Raw genomic sequence first — 21,650 nt, forward strand, 5'->3', positions numbered from 1 at the left:
AAATGTACCAATGAGTTTTGTTCCCTAGGAGGCCTAAAAGATCAAAATATTTTTTAAAACAACCTTTTTTTTTTTGAAAATGTATTACATATAACAGATGTGAGCTTTTCATTTCGCCATGCACAGTATTTGAAAGGGGAAAGATTAAAAAATTACATTCCACCATGCCCTTGGTGACTACTGAAGGAACTGAATTGATTAAACTGTCACTCATCATTTACTCTGGTTAGTGCTTCATTAGGCACAGATAGACCCAATATATCTTAGTCAAATACTTCTATGGAGTACTCGGCTCTCAGGGAATGAAAACAAAACCCTAGTTATGGATAAAAGACCATCTTAGAGACGTTAGATTAAAAACAACACATTTTTTATATAAAAGGAAAACTTTAAGATTTATTTTTCAAACTATGAAACAAAATTACAGCTCAAAGAAGTTGTGTTTTCAACTTCAGCATATCAGAATAGAATTAAACAAAAGTAAACAATGAAATACACGAAGCAAAAACAATTCAGTATAGTCGCAGGTGGCTGCTCTTGACCTTGTAGGAGGCACCGGGCAGGCAGCCGGCGGGCCCCTCTTCAAAGCCCACATCTGCCCCAAGACTAAGTGAGGTCACAAGGACCAGTCCTCTCCAACACTGACCAGCACCAACCCCTTACATTCCAATGGTAACTTGCTCATATGCTCTCAGTTGCATTTGTGTGTTGTTGTTGTTAAATAATTAGTTTTGTTTTCTAGCCCCCTTGCCTGAGCCAGAGATTCAGAAATCATTTGAAGCCCTTGCTTTCCCCTTACTGTTTATTCAGTTACCAACTTGTCACTTGCTAGTATTCCATCCTGCTCTCCCCCCACTCTCCCCTCCCCTCCTTTCCTTTCTTTTTCCTCACCTGCTTCCCAGCCCCGTCCCCCACCCCATGCACAAATATCAGATGTTTTATTAGTGATACTAGTTTTGTCTAGTGATATTAGTTTTGTCCCTTGCATGATCTACCTGTCCTCCAACCTCCGCTTTGTCAACTTAAAAGGGTGACTTTGACAACACAGGCAGAGCTCATTCGCACTGAGTGGAGCCTCCCCTGACTCCCACCTCTCCTTAGCGATCCACCAAAGACGCATTTATCACCTTCACCTTGGAGCCACCACGGCACTGACTGTACACGTGTGTTACAGCTCAGCACTGTGTTTTCCTCCATGACCTGGAAGGCAGAAATGGATCCTTCTCATCTTAGTGGCCCCAGCACCTGACATAGTTAGTGCCTGGTACAAAATGTGGAGTAAATAGTATTAAAATGAATGAATGAGTGAAAGAATTACATACATTAGTCTGAGGAGTGCACACAAGAGGCAACAGTAGAGAAGGCATTTGACTTATAATTAACAATATGAAATGAAACACTAAAAAAAAAATAATCAAGTAATTTAAGCAAAATACTTCAACCCTAAAAATACCTCTTCGTTTATAAGAGACTCTGAAGGAATTCCAGCGGTCTCCATGGAAACCCCTGGTCTAGCAGCACAGTTTACTCGAAGGCTAAAATGTAAAGATGGAGGCACCTTAGAGAATGCCGAAGGCCATGTTTTGATTTTTGTTAATGGGTTTAAATGTCTTAGTTTCAGTCCCAGAACCAAACACTGTATCTCCTGCATCCTGGTCCAGTGATGCCTTCATCGTGCTATGCTGCCTCCACAATTTGAACAATGTGTCAGACCCCCAAAAAGAGGAAGCAGAGATGGAAATTTGATTTTCTTCCCAGGTGATACAAATACTAGAGACTACTAAGATAAAACAAATAAAATCTTCAAAATGCAGAGGTTTGGGCAGAGAACACAACAAGTCTTTCCTGGAACATGTTAGTCTTAACACCATGACTCGAGCACTGAAAATAAGGTGGCTGTGCATGTCTCCAAATGTGTGGAAATTCAAACTAGACTTCTCTGGATAATGAAGACCCCAGAGATAAAACCTTAAAATAATAACCTGAGGTTACACTCTTAAAGACCACTGGGAATATTAAGAATGGTAATACCCAGAAAAAAAGTCATGATTACATTTAAAAAAATAAATGGAAAATGTCCTGTAAGGGAAAAATTGGAAAATGCAAAACAGTGCAATAAACAGCAGAGGAATATTAAGTGTTGCACTGTACACCAATGAAGAAAGAGAGAAATTATGACAACTGATCTAAAACACTACCCTACCCGCTCAAGTGGGCGTTTAGCCCAGTGGTTAAGAAGCCTGCTTCCTGGGTCAGAGTGCCCAGGGTGACTTCCAGCTCCAGCTCCAAATTCTAGCTTCCCAACAATCCAGACCCTGGGAGGCAGCTAGTGAGGGCTCAAATACTTGGGTTGCTGCCACCCAACTGGGGGAACCCAATTGAGTTCCTGAGTCCTGGCTTAGGCTCCTGGTGGCTGCAAGCATTTGGGGAGTGAATTAGCAGGTGGAGGCTCGCACTGTCTGCCTCTCAAATAATTAAAAATAAAAATTTAAAAAACAACTAATAGTTACTGTACTTCTCCAAGACGATGAAGAAGAAGAAAAAAACAAACTAATGAGCTTTGCATATCTTTAATTCCTGCTTATATGACAGCTGATGCAGAACAAAGAAGTCATATTTTCAGGCTTCTGTGCAAGTGAAGTAATCCTTGTCCAATAATGTAGGGTATTAGGAAAGAATTTGTTCATGGGTAATTATCTAAAAGATCAAAGCAAACGACACACTTAAGCAATCTTCGTTGAGAAACTGTATCTGGCAAATCGTGACAGGAAATCACTGCTGAATTTTCATGTAAATTATTTTTCCACAAGGGAATTCTGAACTTCAATTTACAGTATGCTAAATTGCTATATTTAGTTCCAGTCATCAAATGGTCTGTAGTTAAGACTGCTGAAAGGGGCACTACTAACAAGATGTAAGACAGGATGAATGATATTTGTCAGTCCTATTTGACCACTATGCAATATCGTGGATAATATATTGAAGATATGAGGGAAAAAACCTTTCCATTGCAAATCATTCACGGTCCGTTTTTGGTGAAATCGGCAGGCTTCTTGGAATATCCTCAAAGACTTGCCCTGGGATGTTGTCAAAGTTGACTGTACTGCACATAAACTACAACTGAAAAATGCCCCCTAGAATTGCTTGGTAGATTAGTCCTGTGAGGTGCTTCTCAAGGGCAGGAACCAGGTCTTTCTGGCTCTTGCAAATTAAGTAATGTTTTGCTGAATGAATGGACATTTTGTAAGGTTCTGCTGAACGAAAGGATGAATGAATAGACACGTATTATATAAGAGAGATCTCTGTGGAAAGAGGGCTGGGCCGGTGCCGCGGCTCAACAGGCTAATCCTCCGCCTTGTGGCGCCGGCACACCGGGTTCTAGTCCCGGTTGGGGCGCCGGATTCTGTCCCGGTTGCTCCTCTTCCAGGCCAGCTCTCTGCTGTGGCCCGGGAGGGCAGTGGAGGATGGCCCAAGTACTTGGGCCCTGCACCCGCATGGGAGACCAGGAGAAGCACCTGGCTCCTGCCTTCGGATCAGCGCGGTGCACTGGCCACAGTGCGCTGGCCACAGCAGCCATTGGGGGGTGAACCAACAGAAAAGGAAGAAGACCTTTCTCTCTGTCTCTCTCTCTCTCACTGTCCACTCTTCCTGTCAAAAATAAAAATTTAAAAAAAAAAAAAAAGAAAGAAAGAGGGCTGGCTTGGGATTCCACAGGTTTTGTTTTCTTCCTCTATCACCACCAAGTCTGGAAAAAATAACAAGACATCTTTGTATCTGGGAGCATATAAAATTGACATAAAATAATAGTAAAAGAAAATTATGAATTGATTTCATAGAGTTACTAAAATTCTGAAACAATTTCTAAATTAAACATGTTGGGATTAAATATGACAAATGAAAGTTTTTATAATTCCTGCAATACAGTTTTTAGTCTGTTGAGTTTCTATGAATATATCTGGTTTTCAAAAGTAAACATAATAAAAGCTTGCAATATAGGAAGAACCATTTGAATTATCAATCAAGATAAGCTCTACAGAAAATACAATGATCTAAACATCCCACCCTTGGAATCCATTGTCTCACATGGAAACACAGAGAAACATAAAATGTCATATCAAAAGATGGACTACTGACATGTATGTAGGCAAACAAGAAGTTTCCCAGAGACAGTCATTAGTAATTCCTAAGTACCTGCCATGGACTATGAACATGTTCTGTGTATTTTCTAAATGAACTGAGTAGGCTGATTCCGGGCTAATGACAGCTTATTTCAATTAACTCTGACAATTATTATTTTATTTCTTTTCTTTTTTTTTCCCCTAAGGACATCTTTTACCAATAGGAATCAACGGATACTATATTTGAAGAGTCACACTGAAAAAAAATTAACTTTTTAATTACATAAGCATAGCATCTAAAAATCATGAAAACTGCTAGTACATTTTAGTTCTATTAATTCATACAACAGAATACTCATAAATGAAAAATGATTCTTCACTAAAGTATACTCCAGATAATGCAGTGTCTTGAGAAATTAATCTACAAATGTCTTGGTGGCACAGAAGCCCTCCCTCCCATCTGTCAATGAGCGGCAGGAAGCAGACACCGTAGCCTCGTCACGACTTCCACACGCAGGGGTGAGGCGCATTCAGCTCTGCCAAGGCAATGGCAGGCAGAACTCTGAATTCAACTAAATCTATAGCAGCCTAATTTTTAAGTTGATAATTTTGTATGGCCCACGAATGATATTATAAATATTCAAAGGCCCTGGCAGAAAAAAAATGTTCCCTTCTGAATGTAGAGAGAGGCTTCTAGTTTCTCTCCAATCACATTTCTTTTCAATCATGCCTTCCTGTGCATGAGTTAACAGTCCACCTTTTCACCTTCACTGGGTTAGAAATTTTCTATTGGCTGGAGCATTTGTTAAAATCATTTTTGATTGTTTAGACAGCAGGCTTACATTGGATTCAAGCATGCCATGGATCAAAAAGACAACTTTCTGCAGTCTCTCTTTCAACTCATGCCAAAATTTTATCTTTTTAAGAATTATGGGGACTGGCATTATGGCGTAGTGGTTAAAGCTGCCACCTACAGTATCAGCAGCCCAAAGATGAGCACCAGTTTGAATCCTGGCTGCTCCACTTCCAATCCAGTTCCCTGCTCATGTGCCTGGGAAAGCAGCAGAAGATGGCCCAAGTTTTTGGGCAACTGCACCCATGTAGGGGACCTGGAAGAAGTTCCAGGCTCCTGGCTTCAGGTTGCCCCAGCTTTGACTGTTGTGACCATTTGGGAGTAAACCAGCAGATGGAAGATCTCTTTCTGTCTACCTCTGCCTATGTAACTCTGTCTTTCAAATACATAAATAAATCTTAAAAACAAACAAACCAACCCTATGACTTCTCATTTTATTCACTCCATCACTGGCTCATCAACTAACCTATGGCTTTCTTTTCAAGTTCTTTACATATTCTTCCCTCCTTCCTTCCTTTCTTTCTCCCCTCCCCCCTCTTCCTTCCTTCCTTCCTTCCTAACAGACTAATGTTAAATGGATTACAAATATCCACAACGACACAAAGATGCTGGGAGTCAAGAGGTTACTTCTGCCTATGTTATGCTATTTGTCTCCCACCTATGGGCACCTGCCATTCAAATCTGTGTCCCAGCACAATCACCAGTTTCTCTAGGGCAAAGACCCTATTTTAAAGTTAAAGCACAAGGGGTTGGCACTGTGGCGCACTAGGTTAATCCTCTGCCTGTGCCGCTGGCATCCCATATGGGCGCTGGGTTCTAGTCCCGGTTGCTCCTCTTCCAGTCCAGCTCTCTGCTGTGAAGGCAGTGGAGGATGGCCCAAGGGCTTGGGCCCTGCACCCGCATGGGAGACCAGGAGGAGGCTCCTGGCTCCTGGCTTCGGATCAGCGTGGCTCCAGCCATTGCGGCTATTTGGAGAGTAAACCAGTGGAAGGAAGACCTTTCTCTCTGTCTCTCTCTCTCTCACTGTCTTTAACTCTAGCTGTCAAATAAATAAATAAAAATCTTAAAAAAAAATAAAGTTAAAGCACAAATATTAGACGATCTACAAGAGCAAGATAGGAGGTAAAATGCATATAGACCTCCTTTCTCTCCAAATTGACTGAAGTGTCAGTTATGGAATGAAATTTCAAACTATAGAAGTGGATAAGAGATAAGCTGCTTTTAGGAGATATGGATGAAAGTGGGAAAATCACAACTTCAACTGAGAGTATTTACCTACAGCAACTCAGGAAAGGCTCGGGAGTTGAAGACGCAGCTGCTAAGCAAGTATGAAGGTGAGTCTGACAGCTACAAAGAGGGGAGAGGACAGAGTTCGTTACACAGAGCAACTGGGCCTCAGGTCTTCTCTGACCACCCTTCACCTCACCTCTAACACATACCACCAGGCATATTCAATGACATCCCAAAGGCCTCAAATTGAAGATAAAAGTTGGAGCAGGGGCGAGAGGGGTGAAGGTGGCAGGCGACTAGACATGGAGCTGAAAAGGGAAAAATACACCATGAGTGCGTGTGACCATCAGCTCCGTTCTTCCAGCTTGATTTGAGGACCAGGACTTCATGGCCTGAGGCTTGAGGATCTCCCAGTGGAAAGTCCAGGACTTTGCCCAAGCAACATATGATGAACTGATAGCCCAAGCACTCCCTCCTAAGTGAGTGGATTCACAGTGTCTCCCTTTCAGAAGTAAATGGACACCCAAGGATGCCCATGTCCCATAACTGAAACTTCTCTCTCTCTTTTTTAAAATAAGCTAAGAATATCCTGGGCCAAAAACCTCTAATTTATAGTGGTGGGGAACCTTTTACTGCCAAGGGCCATTTGGTTATTTATAACATCATTCACAGGCCATATTCACTTATCAACTTAAATATAGATTCATTGAAGATCTAGTTCTGCCTGCAGTTGCTTTGGCATTGGCAGTGCCAGACCAAATGATTTTTGCCAAGCCAAGGGTTAAAAGAATATCATGAAAATTAGTCACTGTAATTATCTATTTAAAAATCATCCCAAAACCAGTTTGGGGGTAGCCAACTGCTTCACTAACATTGGTCAAAATAGATGAATTTTTGTTTGTTTTTAAAAATGTTTAGTTGTGGCTGGCGCCGTGGCTCAATAGGCTAATCCTCCACCTTGCGGCGCCAGCACACCGGGTTCTAGTCCCGGTCGGGGTGCCGGATTCTGTCCCGGTTGCCCCTCTTCCAGGCCAGCTCTCTGCTATGGCCCGGGAGTGCAGTGGAGGATGGCCCAAGTGCTTGGGCCCTGCACCCCATGGGAGACCAGGAGAAGCACCTGGCTCCTGCCTTTGGATCAGCGCGGTGCGCCGGCCGCAGCACGCCGGCCGCGGTGGCCATTGGAGGGTGAACCAACGGTAAAGGAAGACCTTTCTCTCTGTCTCTCTCTCTCACTGTCCACTCTGTCCATCAAAAAAAAAATTAAAAAATTAAATAAAAAAATTTTAAAAAAGTTTAGTTGTAAAGACTACATACAATGCCTCGTTTTATGTATTATCACTGGGCTAATTGATCACTAATAAATGACCAAGCATAGCCATGGAAACGTAAATGCCATATTTCATAAACATACACACACTAACAAACAATAAGATATAAAAACCACAATCATACTAGACTTTTGATAGGAAAGTAGAACTGCTTCCTTTCAGCATTCCAAAACTATCACTAAATTCAGCACTTTAGTAGGCATTCTAAATACCATATAATAATATTAGAGAATTGTACTCAAGGAGAGAAGCCATTACAAGACAATGTAACGTAAGACTGGTGTGAGGAATTTGAGTTTGCAGTCAGCAGTTTTCAGGTATGAAATAAACACTGAAAGCATTGTCTCTTCTGAGCAGTGGCGTTAAACAAATTATTACCCTAGTGCACTATGACAAAGGTAACCATACAGTTAAATCCTTGTCCCATGCAGATTGTGCTAGGTAGAATTATTCTTACTCTCAAAGGTGCCCTGGCACAATCATAAACTATGCAGTTATCTTAATTTTTAGACGTAAGTAGTGGGACTGGGCTCAGAAACCAAGGCTACCATCATGAGCTCAGCTTTCAACCTCCTGGATGCCCTTCTGACTGTAGACAGTTTTTGTTGTTCTTCTTGTATTTTATTGCATTGTTACTGGACACACCAACAAGTTACTTGTACCCTGCATTATCGGGGTAGCTCTCAGAAGCTCTCAGAGTTGTTAGACTTGACAGTGACTAATTCATGTCCTCCTTGGTCTTATAACCTGACTAATTAGTGCAAACAGTGTTGACGGATAGATGACTTTATGCAGCTCGTGAACTCACATTCTCACTGGTACTAGCATTCTTCTTAAAGTAGACTCATTCATTTTAGCAGAAAGGGTAAATGAGTAATGACTAGTTGCTGGGAAATTAAATGGCAGCATAGATACTGACTAGTCCTCAGAAAAGGTGTTCAGTCCAATGATTTATGTCTTAATTTATTTAAAAAATCCTCCTTGAATAAAACTGGATAGTAGAACCTGTATTAATATTAGGATGTCAGGATAGAAAGGCAGAGTGTTCAGTGAGAGTGAAAGCCAGTCATTACTGTATTTAAACTGTGCTCAGAATATATACTAAATTATAAAACAGAAATTACAATGCATTTGTGTTTTTAGTCACTTTAGTAGTAAAATAAAGACCAATTTTTATTAACCATTTTAAGACATTATGTAATATGCTATAAAGAGAAAGGGCTTTGAGAAGGTTGGTCTTGAGTTTGAATGTTGGCTCCATTTACACTAACACTATGACCTTAACTACATTATTTAGTCTCTCTGGGTTATGTTTTCTTTAACTGCATGATAGTATAATAGGTAAGTAATTAAAAAGCTTAACAGTGCTTGGAATACAGTTTGCGTTCCATAAAAGCACCTATTATTTTTACTATTTTCATTATTCAAATTTCAAATTAAACCATAGGACCTTATATATATTAAATTTATATTCAGGGTGGAGCTGTAGTAGGGTTCATTGTCTTTACTAAGACACCGGTAAATAAACCTAGGGAAACTTATTTTGTTATATATATTTCCTTGGTTCATGAGAGAGCATTAAAGATGATGACAGGATTTTAGATATTGCCAATGTATATGATGATTAGGCTTACTTAATAAAAAGTAATTTTAAATGGACTTGTAATACTTAGTGAACAGGTAATTTCTTTTCTGATATATGCAGAATCAATTTTGACACAGACTTCTATCTATATGTCAAGACTGGCATGGAAATTTTTTTCCTAACCACACAGCTGCTACAATGTTAAATAAATTAATTTTAATCTTAAATCAGAGATGTAATAGAGAAACGAGTGATTTAATATGCAATCTCATTACATTTGACAGGCTTATTTATAAATGATTTGCCCCACATTTTGACAAGCATAGTTAATATGTTAATTAGCTTTTAAAGAGATGATAGAAGCAAGAGACTGCCACGCTCTCTCTTTACACGTTGTGTTGGGGAGCACAGTGGTTGATACCACAGGGTAGTGCTACTTCATTTTGGCCCCTCAAAAGCACTGTGATAATCATTTATTAGCGACATAACTTAGTCATCCTATATTAAAAATTAATCTGTTAAAATGATCCCAAGTGACCTTATGCTTTAGAAAAAAAGTTGTGAATACACTGATGAGCCTGTATGCAGGCATATAACACCTATTTAGAGCAGTGACCTCCACAGCTGGAGCTGGAGCAGAGCTCCCTGGCCAGGAAACAGTGGCCTAGATAAGCTGCTTTCCACATTTGCACTTCTCTGAATATGATTTTCAGAACTTGGTAAGCCTTTCTCGGTTTAGAAGCTTAGCAATGATTTCCTATGCCTTGACTTTCAAAGAGTTATAAAATCCAAGAATTAAGAGAAGTTATACCAAGAGGCGATGTTCAATGTGATTCTTCTGCTTACATCCTCCATTATGGAGGGAGACAAAGTTATCAAAAATGGTCTGTCTCCATGAGTTCTCAAATGGCACAGCACATTCACACTTTAGAGCAGTATTACAGACTGCAAGAACACCGCCAGCTCCGATTTCTGTCACCTGCTGACAGTGCTCATGTGCATGTATCTTTGTTAATATTTTTATTGCCTGTGGCTATTTAAACAGAAAACTGGAAAACCTAACACCATGTAGGGATCGTTAGTTTTTAGTTACTACCCTTCTGCCCCAGGATGGTAAATGATCTGTAAAAAGAGCCTGAAACAACTGCCACCTGCCTCCCTGCTATTGTCCATGGGTTAATATTTGCACTTCTCTTTTGCTGCAGCTGAGCCATGACTCAATTATAGTCCCATTTCTAAGTCCCTGAATGCCCAGCATCGATGTCATTGATTAGGCAAAAATCAGTGCCCTGTGAACTCCTCTCTGCTGGAAACACACATACATTTTACCTGACTTACACTATAATAACAAAATGGCTTCTAGGAATAGGCTTGGAATGAAATTAGATTCAGAATGACAGGCATAACTTAGATTTTAGAGCTTAGAAGTGAAGAACCAATAGGCACGGGAACTGCTCAAACCTAACACATTTGCTGTTTGTTTTTGGCAATGAATAATCTTGGCATGTAGACAAAAGGGCATTTGGGGTCTACTATTTTCTATCAGTTTTCAACCCTTTCACTTAAATAACATTCTTCTTCTTTTGCTTCCATTGTGTCTCTGTTCAAAGCAAATTGGCACAGAGTGCCTCCCCCGACAGAGTAAATAAACACACACATGCACACACACATGCAAATGCGCACATGCACAGAAATGAAGAAACGGGAGTGGGAAAGAGGCTCAGACTAGAAAAAAGTGCTACAGATCAAGAGACAGGTATATTAGCAAGTCCCAGCCCACGTGATTCTCTGCACTTCTTAAGGGTTTGGGGGAAATTATCCACTGGCGTATAAAAAACAGCTTCACCTGATGATGAGGGTACAGTCTTCACCGAACCGCCAAGTAACTGAGACAAAACTGGCTCCAAGCCACGAATGGTTGCAAACTATGTTTCATTAAGAGAGTCCCTAACTGACCTCATTGAAAGACAATCTAGAATTTACATGAGCGTGCACACACACACACACACACCCCAGAGAAAAACATGCCAAAACTTAAGAACATCATCAGTCTGCCAGGCCACTCTCAACTACGCGGCAGAAAGCAGGAGCAGAATGAGAGAGCTGGGAAGTAACGTCCTGACGCCTCCATTGGCCCTTGTTTCCAGTTTCTTTCTCAGCTACAATTAATGTGTTCAATATCTATTTTGCCCAAACCCCAGCCTAGTCTTATGGGGGAAAAATAACCCTAACCGTGTAAACGACATTGCCTGCTGCCTTCCTCAACCCACACACAAAGTCAGAAAGCGTGATGAAAAAGTGAATTAGCCAAGCCCCTCAGTGTTAGATGATCATCTTTACTCTCGGTGTTTTACAATATCATTAAAGCGGTAATGGATTTATTTACAAGGCACAACAAAGCTTATGACAACTAATCTGAGACTGCTGGATGACCTAGATTTATTTTAGCTCTATTGAAAGCTATAGTTCTACACTCCATAAAAATAAATACATCCATGTGTACACAAAAAGCAGCATATATTTTTAGTGGCTTTATAGATCCCAAAGTCCCATTCCTAGGGAGGTTGCAGGAATCTAAATTATGAAGGTTACTGTACCCTACATAGCAAGGAATGTGACTGTTTTCTCAGCCTAAAATTTTTGGATCCAAAACATCAGAAAAGCAGCCAGGCCTCATCACAGTCTCATTCACTAAAAGCCAAGATGATTGGAGATATAGCAGTGAAGTAAGTAAGTACACAGCAGTAAGATAAACACCACATGCTGAAGTCTTTCTGAGGCCAAACATTCTATGAACGTGTAGTTCAGTTCTATATATGGGTGCATAATAATTCAGGGAAGAGATGATCCCTACAATAAAATAGCCATGTACTGTGTGAGCTGCTTACTTTGAACACAACCATGAGCTTAGAAAAAGGACTTTTCCATTAATAAAGGACAAGCTGAATGATCACTAGAAAGCCCATCCTGGACAACAAAAAGAAGGTTGATCACTTATTTGATCACTTGATTTAGACCTCTCCTTATGGGCAAGTCCGCACACTTTACCATTCATTATACATTAACTATTGCCAGTCATTGGACCTCTATTGAGGACTGCTAAATTTGCTAAACTATTACCTGACACTGAGGCTCTCCTAAAGTTTCAGTAATTGTTTGATTTCATTTTGGATAACTGACAGTTTTCAGAGATATAGTGCTTAAGTCTCAACAAAATTTTCAGACCACTTATCGGAGCTTTGTTGTGAATTTAAGCATGCCCATGGTTTCTTCCAACACTGCTGAAATTTGAAATATATATGTGTGTGTGTGTATCCTTGTTATGAAATAAAGCCACAAACTAAGACCCCTAGGGAAAAAACTCAGTACTGACAGTTAGAAAAATGTCTCTGCCCCTGTCGATCAAGAACCATTACCAGACACCATCTGCAAAGGAGACTCTGATTAGAGAGCATTCCCAATCAGGTTTTCAAAAAACGCAGCAGTGTTGTGACACCCAGGCAAACACTCCTGCACCACGCACCATTAATCTTCATTCAGACTGTTAGGATGTTTGTCTAGGCTTGACCCAGACCAAGCACAGCAGATAGATTAGGCAGAGTGAAGCTTCCATTTCTCACCACATGTCAAGGCAGGTGGAATATTCTGTGGAGCCCAGGAGCACGTCCGGAGGCCTGTACCACAGGGTAACCACTTCGTTGGAGTATGTGTGGCTGGGGACGGACTTTGCTCGTGCAAGACCTGCAGGTTACATGAAACACAAACAAGTTTAATGGGCACTAATGGAACAAGGGTTTTAAGTCTGAATGTTCACAGTTTTGAAAGGTCAAACACGATACGGTCATTCAGACTCATGAATGCAATGCTGAAGTTAACAGAAAATCTGGGGAAAGCATATGGTGGTTTCTCTTTTGAATACATGCTAATAACCATTAAATTATTTATGTTTCATAATAGCACTCTGGGTTCACAAATCTAATAAGATATCAGTTAAGTAAACAAGTAGTTCATAAACCATTAGATACAATACAGAGGCTTAAAATCACTGGGGTTTTCCAAAGTACGCATCATAGAGCTCTAGTTCTGAGAGTTATGAATGTATAAGTATTATCCGAAAAGCTTCTCTGGTCAAAGAACTTTGAGAAAAGAAAGGTTTAGGAAGCAAAACTGTCTCCAAATCGTAAGACTTCTCAGTGGTCTTGATCTTTCTCATCTGTAAGAAGAGGGAGGACACTTTCCTCACAGGGTTGTTCTAAAGCTGCCTGTGATTTAGCATTATCAGACCGTCACCATGAAATGCTGACTGGGGAAGATCAATTGAAAACCACCCACTTCCAAAGGAACAGTCAAATAAATGTGGTACCCACAGATGTTGAGATCACATACAATCAACTAAAATGTCTTGTTAAAATCTCTTATCACTGAGAGCATGGTCACAGTAAGATGGTAAATGAAAAAACAGATGCAGTTTATCTCTGTTATTATAAATTAATGCATTGGAAAAAGACTGGCAGGAAATATATCTAAACATATTCAGTGATTACCTCTCAACTTTGGGATTATACAATTTTCTTATATTTTTGTAAGATTTTCTAAGGATTTTCCAAGTTTGAGGTAATGAAAATAAAATTCTTCAAAATATAAAACCAACACATGTCATTTTAGAAAAGAAAAAAAAAAAACCTCTTTGTGACGCTCTCTACCTGGCTTTGTTCATTAATGACAAATATAAAGTATTTACCATTGTGACATTCTAAGCACATAAAACATTTTTATAGTAATCCTACCATGACATATTCATTTAAATTTTTATTGTAGTATTTAGGAAAATGACTTTTTCCTTTTATGGTATTCCATTGTATTATATGTAAATTTAAAAATAAAATTGAACAAAAAATTGTCTTATTAATTTAGTTATGGTTACAGTCAATTTTATTCTACAAGGCCAGTTTATAAAATGCAATGTCATGCCATAAACTGGTTAACATTTATGAGTATTCAATATTTGCACATGCAGATTATTCAAACACACACATACATACCCTTTATGGTCCCTACTTTCCAGCACACGGGTGGAATACCTACTTTGATAACACATTTCCATAATAATCCCTTACTTCTTTTTTCTGCAGTTTCATCTTACTTCAACTCAGGCAAAACCAATGACAGACAGGACCATCAAGACAGCATAATGCCTCTAGAATTTAGGTAATCTCATCAAAACGTTTTGCTCTTCAAATGACTAAGCTTCCATATAGACTAAACAGTAAAATACAAGTCCTGAAAATAGGTTCTGACTTGTTCCATGTGCTGTTGTCAAGTCAAATGGGAGGCAAAAAAACATTCAGCCTGGATTCCCTTGGTTTTCCCAAGGCCCTGTTATCAGAAAGGGAGGCCAGAGGGGCGTGAGAATGCAAACATCTGAGGTTTTCTGTGACAGCTCAGATGACCAAGCTGGTTTCAAAAAAAATGTGATATTCTCATTTGTAAAGGGAAACCAAGACCTTGAAAATAACCTGGAAAATACTAGCAATCAAAATAAATGTATATAATTTCAGTTCAATTATGTTAATGCTAAATATGAATTTGTTCATCTGGTTTAATATTTGTGGAAAATATAAACAGAAAAATTCTTTTTCTATATTATTCTCTTCTTCCCACATGTATAAATTAATGAACGTCCCAACTTTATTCAAATGAGTCACATAACTTTACAAAACAACAGTAAAAATGGGTTTCCAATATATAACTTTTTAAAGTGTGAAGACTGAGTTTCATAAGAGTTTGCATGTAAAGTGGCATAAAGAATGAAGACTGTTATTATAGTTTTTTTAATAAAAGATTGATTTATTTATTTGAGAGTTACAGTTACAGACAATGAGAAGGAGAGACACAGAGAGAGGTCTTCCATTTGCTGGTTCACTCCCCAGAAGGCCGCAACAGCTGGAGCTGCACCAATCTGAAGCTAGAAGCCTGGAGTTTCTTTCAGGTCTCCCATGTGGATGCAGGAGCCCAGACACTTGGGCCATCTTCCACTGCATTTTCAGGCCATAAGCAGAGAGCTGGATTCATCCCGGTGCCCATATGGGAGATGCTAGTGCCACAGGTGGAGGCTTAACCTACTCTGCCACAGCACTGGCCTCACAGTTTTAAGACGCATTCTTCTGCATCACTTGAGAAATATTCTCTCATCATTTCACTTTATCAATTAAAATAGCTTCACATGAAAAGTATGCTGTATATTGATGAACAAAAGGTCTTCATCTTAAAAAATATTTGTTTGGTTAATAGCACAAATGAATCCCAATACTATTCAGGAAAGTAGCAAAGTATTAAAACAATGCCAAAAAAAAAAAAAAAAAAAAAAAAAGGGAAGGAAGAAAGAAAAAAGACCAAACAGATGAATGAATACCTTCAAGTACGTGTGGAGCTACATTTTTCCCAAATAATTTTGGTAAAGATACCACAAGGTATTTACACAGTTCATGCATCAAAACATGCTCACTCATGCAAAATTTATTAAACTGCACCCCCAAGCTGAAGCAAAACCATAGGACAGGATTAATTAGCCCAGCATGTGTGAAAGCTTGCTTTCTCTGGTCCTTGTCAGTTGCTATGGTTACACTACAGGAAGAAAGCTACACCACCTTTTATAAAAGATGAAGTTCATGGGTTATTACCAAAACTTCTTATATTAATGTTTAGCTTGAATTAAAAGTCAAAAAGCAAAGTGAAATGCTAACCCGTGTGTACAGGTTATGTGTACACTGCTGCTTTGGCTGAGGGTGTGCACATGATGGGGGCCAAGTTCTTCAGGCATCTCAAACAGCTTCCATAACTCAGTGCATCTAACATTTTAAGGTGCTTCCATTCTACCTCATGAAAGACCTTGAAGCAGGTGGGAAAATCCTGCAGGAGTTAAAGAAGCTTTCTATCTAACCTCTAACCAAAGACTCTCAGTAGGATGGTTACCTTGTAGATCACATCATTGCCATACAGAGCTTGGCACTTCCCTCTGGCATGTACACAGAGTAAATTATAGGACAGAGCTTCCAACATTTGCCCTAGGCACATGCATCATTCAACAGCAAATGAAGGAGGCTCCATGGGCCTTGTCCTAAAGCTCCCTGTGTTGCTTTAGACTCTGCTACCACACCCCTTCTTTACATTTTTCTCCCTTTCCTTTGCAGATACAGATGCTAGTGAACAAGGAATGACTTAGTCTTTCTTCTATTTGTTTCTTAAGTGCTGGTTGTGTTTAGGGCATCGATGTAGCCACTGTAGGTCATGTTTCTAACCTCCATCCACAGAGGATTTCTCCCTAAAATTTTATCTTTGGCTCAAGCCCATCCTTGGGCTTTAGATCTGGTTCTATTCAACAACCACAGGACATAGGTACTGAGATGTCCCACCCGCACTCAGAACAACCCTGAACTGAATTAATAAAGGGAACATGTCCTAAGAGTCCAAGAGCAAATGCATCTTACCAGTAAACTGCTTAGTTCTCAAAACAGCCCCAGTTCTTCTAGGTGTGCAGAGATAAAAATCACATTTCATGTTCCATGCATACCTAACTACTCCTTCAAATTCCAGTGCATCCTTTTTCATAGGTGGTGAAACTGGTTGGGAAGTTGAACAATCTGTTTAGCTCTACAGAGAAAATTGCTGAACCTAGCATAGGGTTCAAGAATGACCACTTCCATTTTTCTGCTTTGAAGCATTAAGAGAGGACTGGAAACACTGGCTTGGTCCTTTAAGTAGAATGAATAATGGCAAAACTCAGATGAACCTGCAGCAGTCTACTAAAATACAGTAATGAGGAGCTACTTTTTTTTTTCCAAAAAAGAACATTTTCTTTCTTTATTTTAAAAATTTTATTTATTTGAAAGGCAGAATTTGAGTTTTTTTAATCCAAATTTTTCTTTGGACAATATATTCATCCTGATTACAATTATCACAGCTGACAGATTTCACATTTTCTTTTCATCTTTTTCCAATATTTGTATTTATTATATTTTCCTTGCTTTTTCTTTTTTTATACTTTACTCTTGATTGCACTATTTACTAATGTTTTCTTAACAAATGAACAGTCACTTTCCTTTTATCAATCCCTATGACACTCACATATTTCTACTATGTTAACATGTTATTGAGACTCCAAGGGTGAGCATATGGCCCGTTAAATTGGGATGCCTGTATGCCATGCTGGAGTGCCTGGGTTCAAGTCCAGGTCCTACTCCTGAGCCTGGCTTCCTACTAGTCTTCACAGTAGGTGGCAGCAGATAATGGCTCAAGTCCCTGCCACCCTTGTAGGAGATCTGACTGGAGTCCTGGACTTGTGGGCATGTAGGGAGTGACCCAGCAGGTAGGAGCTTTCTGTTTCCCAGATTAAATAAAAGATTGCAACAATTCCCTCAGACACATTCTACTGCACCCCTAAATGGATAACAACTTCAAAATCCTTTTCTTTTCCCACTCCAACTCTCCCAATTCCCATAAATTAAAAAGGTCCCTCTCGGAAAAGCCTTTTATTTCTCCATGCTGGCCCTCCCCCAAGAACAATGTTTTTACTTCTGACTTTCTATCTCCTAACACCTAGATTTTGCTGGGATTGTCTAGAATATTCAGTTGTAGACTTTTATTAATTTTCCTTTGTAGTACATTTTTAATTAGAAAATGGAACATGTTTAACCTTAACTGAATTGACACTCACTCTAGCTTTTAACTGTCTCAGTTACAAAAAAAAAAAACAAAAAACAAAAAAAACAAACAAACATTACATGGGGCCAGCGTAGTGATGATATCTTCCATCTCCCGGTTCCTTCTCCAAATGGCCACAACAGATGAGGCTGGGCCAGGCAGAAGTCAGGAGCCAGGAACTTCTTAGTCTCCCACATGGGTGCAGGGGCCCAAGTGGCATCCTCCACTGCTTTCCCAGGCCATTAGCAGGGAGCTGGATCAGAAGTGGAGCAGCTGAGACTAGAACTGGCATTCACAAGGGATGCCAGAGGTGCAGACCACGGCTTAACCCGCTGTGCCACAGCACCGGCCCCAAGAGGAGCATCTTTCATGCTTCAGAGGTTTTCCAGAGAATGACTCAAGATCTGGTGCTTGTCAGTGGTCCCATTTTTATATTAAAGCAACTCCCACACTTCTCATTCAAACATACCTAACTCCCAGGCAGAAAAAGTCTTTCTCTTTGTTAAACATAAAATCACTGTTTCTGTGAGACAGCCTCATTTCTTCATGACTTGGTTCCAAACAGACATAAAATACTTAGGTCATATTTTACCTATCAGGCAGACTGGAAAGGGAAAAACATGAGTCCATCAGTAGTCTGAAGGCAGTCCATGGAATGAGGACAGAGGATGTTTGTAGACTTCCTTGTGATTTCACAATCCTTGAGAGTGGTCAGGATATTTTTCTTTCAATTTATTTATTTGAGAGGCAGAGAGACAGAGACAGAGAGAGAGACAAACGAGAGACAACTTCCATTTGCTAGTTGACTCTACCAACTCCCAGGACTGGACTGGAGCCAAAGTAGGAAGCTGAGAACTCCAGCCAGGTTTCCCTCTTGGTGGCAGGAGCCCAACTACGTGAGGCATCATAATTGCCTCCCTGGTTCTGAACTGCCGGGAAACTAGACTCACAAACTGTACCTGGAAATAGAACCCAGGTACCTCATGTGGGAAGTGGGCATCTTAACCACCACACTGTCTGCTCCAAGAATTCCTTTTTTAATATAACTTTTTAACGAAGTTTTCTTTCTCCTGGAATACTTAACATTAAGTCTCTTGCATGTGCCAAAGCTGTGTGAAGACTCGCTGTTGCTGCTCTTACAGTATAGCAGCAATAAACAACACAAATATTTTCTTCCAATCTTCTCCAGAGTACCAGTCCTTCTTTTACCTCTTCCCTCCGCTCTTGACATCTCCTCCCATAGCATCAGTTACTACTTTTACGCCGATACGCCCAGATGAGTAGTCCTTACACCAATCCTCACTAACGCTTTGAACTTCCATACTGAAAAATGTCCACTTTCTATGCTCTTCCATGAGTATCTCTAATGTAAACATCTCCCCTATCTACAAGTCTCCAACCTGTACTACTTCCTCCAGCATATGTAACTCTCCACCATTCATCACATCATCACCCATTCATTCACCAAAGCTAGAAGTCTTGAGTCATCACAGGCTTTTCCACTTAGAAGAGTACAAAATCCAGTGATTTCCCTCTTTCTTCCTCCTTCTTAGATTTTCCTCATCATCTCTTGCTGGGTTTTGACATTAACCTCAAGTCCCTGTTATTGTCCATGGCTGAATATTATCAAATCTACCACAGATAATAAATGATCTATAGTTATTAAAATTGATTTTATTGAGAACTGAAATTTAATTGGAATACATTCCTCAATATGAAGACCAACAACAACAGATTTGAGAGCTCATTCTTCCTATGGAATCACCAAGAAGGTTAGACACCCTCCAATTTCCTCCCAATTTGCCATCATGGGAAGCAGATCCTGAGGGCATTTTGAGGACAAGCCTATGCTTTTTGAAATACATTTAACATCATATGGTGTCATTTAAAGTGGAAAAATAGTTAAAGATTATAAGTCTTTTTCTCCGAATGCAATATTTTTGTTTTGGTTTCTGTCCAGACTTCCATTTTAACAGAAGCTGCTCTTTACAGGATACCAAAATATCTTTAAAATGTTTTGATTAGCATTTGCTAGTCTTCTAAATAAGAGTAATCTTTGGTCATGAATTCTAATAAAATGTAATTAACTCTGACATATACCCATGTGAAGGCTATATTTTAATTTTCTTATTTTATTATCCTTAAATTTTTAAGAGTACAGATATTTTTACATATTTCATTTTTAAATAATAGAAGTAATCACAATATTTTAATATAGACATTCCAAACAAGAATGAAATTATTTGAATAATTAACTTTCACATATAAGAATTCTTCATTTTTAAATTTTTGTATAGAGAACAAGAACGATATACTTTTCTGGAAAACACTACTTTAAATGAAATTAATAGATATAATAGACAAATTAGTCTGAATTCTTTGACTGAATACCATATGAGAAACATGTTTTGGCTGTCAGAGCATTGGCCTGTGTATTGGAAGACTTCCGATATGGCAAAACTGTATGGCTGATGGTAGTTCTGTCATTACCTCATGGTTTCATCTCCTTGCTTAAGTCACATAAGCTCTCCAAGCTTAGCACCATTGAGATCTGCGTCAGCAAGCTATTGCTCAAAAGCTGGCCACTTATCTTTATAAATAAATTTTGTTGGAAAACAGTTGTACCTATTAAGTCACATAGTACATACTGCTTTTGCTGAGTAGACTAATTGATACAGACCATGTGACACGTAAGCTATGATATTTAGTATTTGGCCCTTGCAGGAAGTTTGTTGACCACTGGCCCAGACTAAACTTTTAGAGTTCATCCATACAGTAAACTCAGCAATCCTAAGAAAATCGCATTAAAGATCTGTTCATTAAATGTATGAAAATCATATATATCCCAGTTCCTAAGAAGCTCTTTAAGTAATTCCACCTCAATGATCATATCCCATCACATCTGCATTAACAGAGAATACGGAATCATTTTCTACAGAGTGACTAGTGAATATGTCATCATTTTCACAGCTCACTGGTTTATACTTCATTTTCTTGCTTCTGCTTCTCAGTTAATGAACCTCGTAGTTATTATTCCAATGCTGGATGACACCACAATATAGAAAATGAATTTCATAACCTGTGTAAATCAGCCATTTTGATGCATTTCCATATCCATGCTGATTTATTTTCAATCTAAAATTTAAAGGTAAAACACAGTAAATTCAGAATAAGAATCTAAGTTTTAAATCAAGAATGTAAATTCAGAACATTTTACATTTGCTTGCAAATATTTATTAATACATACTCAAAACATTATATGAGTATGCACCTATAGGTATGCAAGAGGAATATTTACCGAAATCTGCACACTGTAACCAGGTCAAATGAGGTAAGCATGATTTATGCCAGAGCTATGCTTTCTCTTGATAGGAAAGAAGTCTAACCATGAAGATGAAATTTATTATAGCTATATAATATTGAAGATAACAACATATGGTTTTTTTTTTAAGATTTATTTATTTATTTGAAAGTCAGAGTTACACAGAGAGAAGGAGAGGCAGAGAGAGAGAGAGAGGTCTTCCATCCGCTGGTTCATTCCCCAATTGGCCACAATGGCCAGATTGGCATCGATCTGAAGCCAGGAGCCAGGGGCCTCCTCCGGGTCTCCCATGTGGGTGCAGGGGCCCAAGGACCTGGGCAATCCTCCACCGCCTTCCCAGGCCATAGCAGAGAGCTGGATCAGAAGTGGAGCAGCTGGGACTCAAACTGGCACCCAAACGGGATGCCAGCACTGCAGGCAGTGGCCTTACCCACTACGCCACAGCACCGGCCCCACAAAGTATCCTCTTATTACTGCATTAATTTCTTTAACTTTTAAAGGAGATGGGAAATTA

General features: G+C 39.4%; 1 protein-coding gene across 2 annotated transcripts in view; it reads right to left on the reverse strand.

Moving 5' to 3' along the window:
• The window catches only part of CDK14 (cyclin dependent kinase 14), a 614,674-nt gene that overhangs the window by 228,532 nt on the left and 364,492 nt on the right, over positions 1-21,650 (reverse strand). For both annotated transcript variants that reach the window (XM_062178077.1, XM_062178078.1), the window contains exon 9: positions 12,735-12,855. In XM_062178077.1, coding sequence (XP_062034061.1) covers positions 12,735-12,855 — 121 coding nt within the window. The remainder of the gene's footprint in view (positions 1-12,734; positions 12,856-21,650) is intronic.

The sequence above is a fragment of the Lepus europaeus genome, chromosome 20, assembly GCF_033115175.1.
Source record: "Lepus europaeus isolate LE1 chromosome 20, mLepTim1.pri, whole genome shotgun sequence".
NCBI lineage: Eukaryota > Metazoa > Chordata > Mammalia > Lagomorpha > Leporidae > Lepus > Lepus europaeus.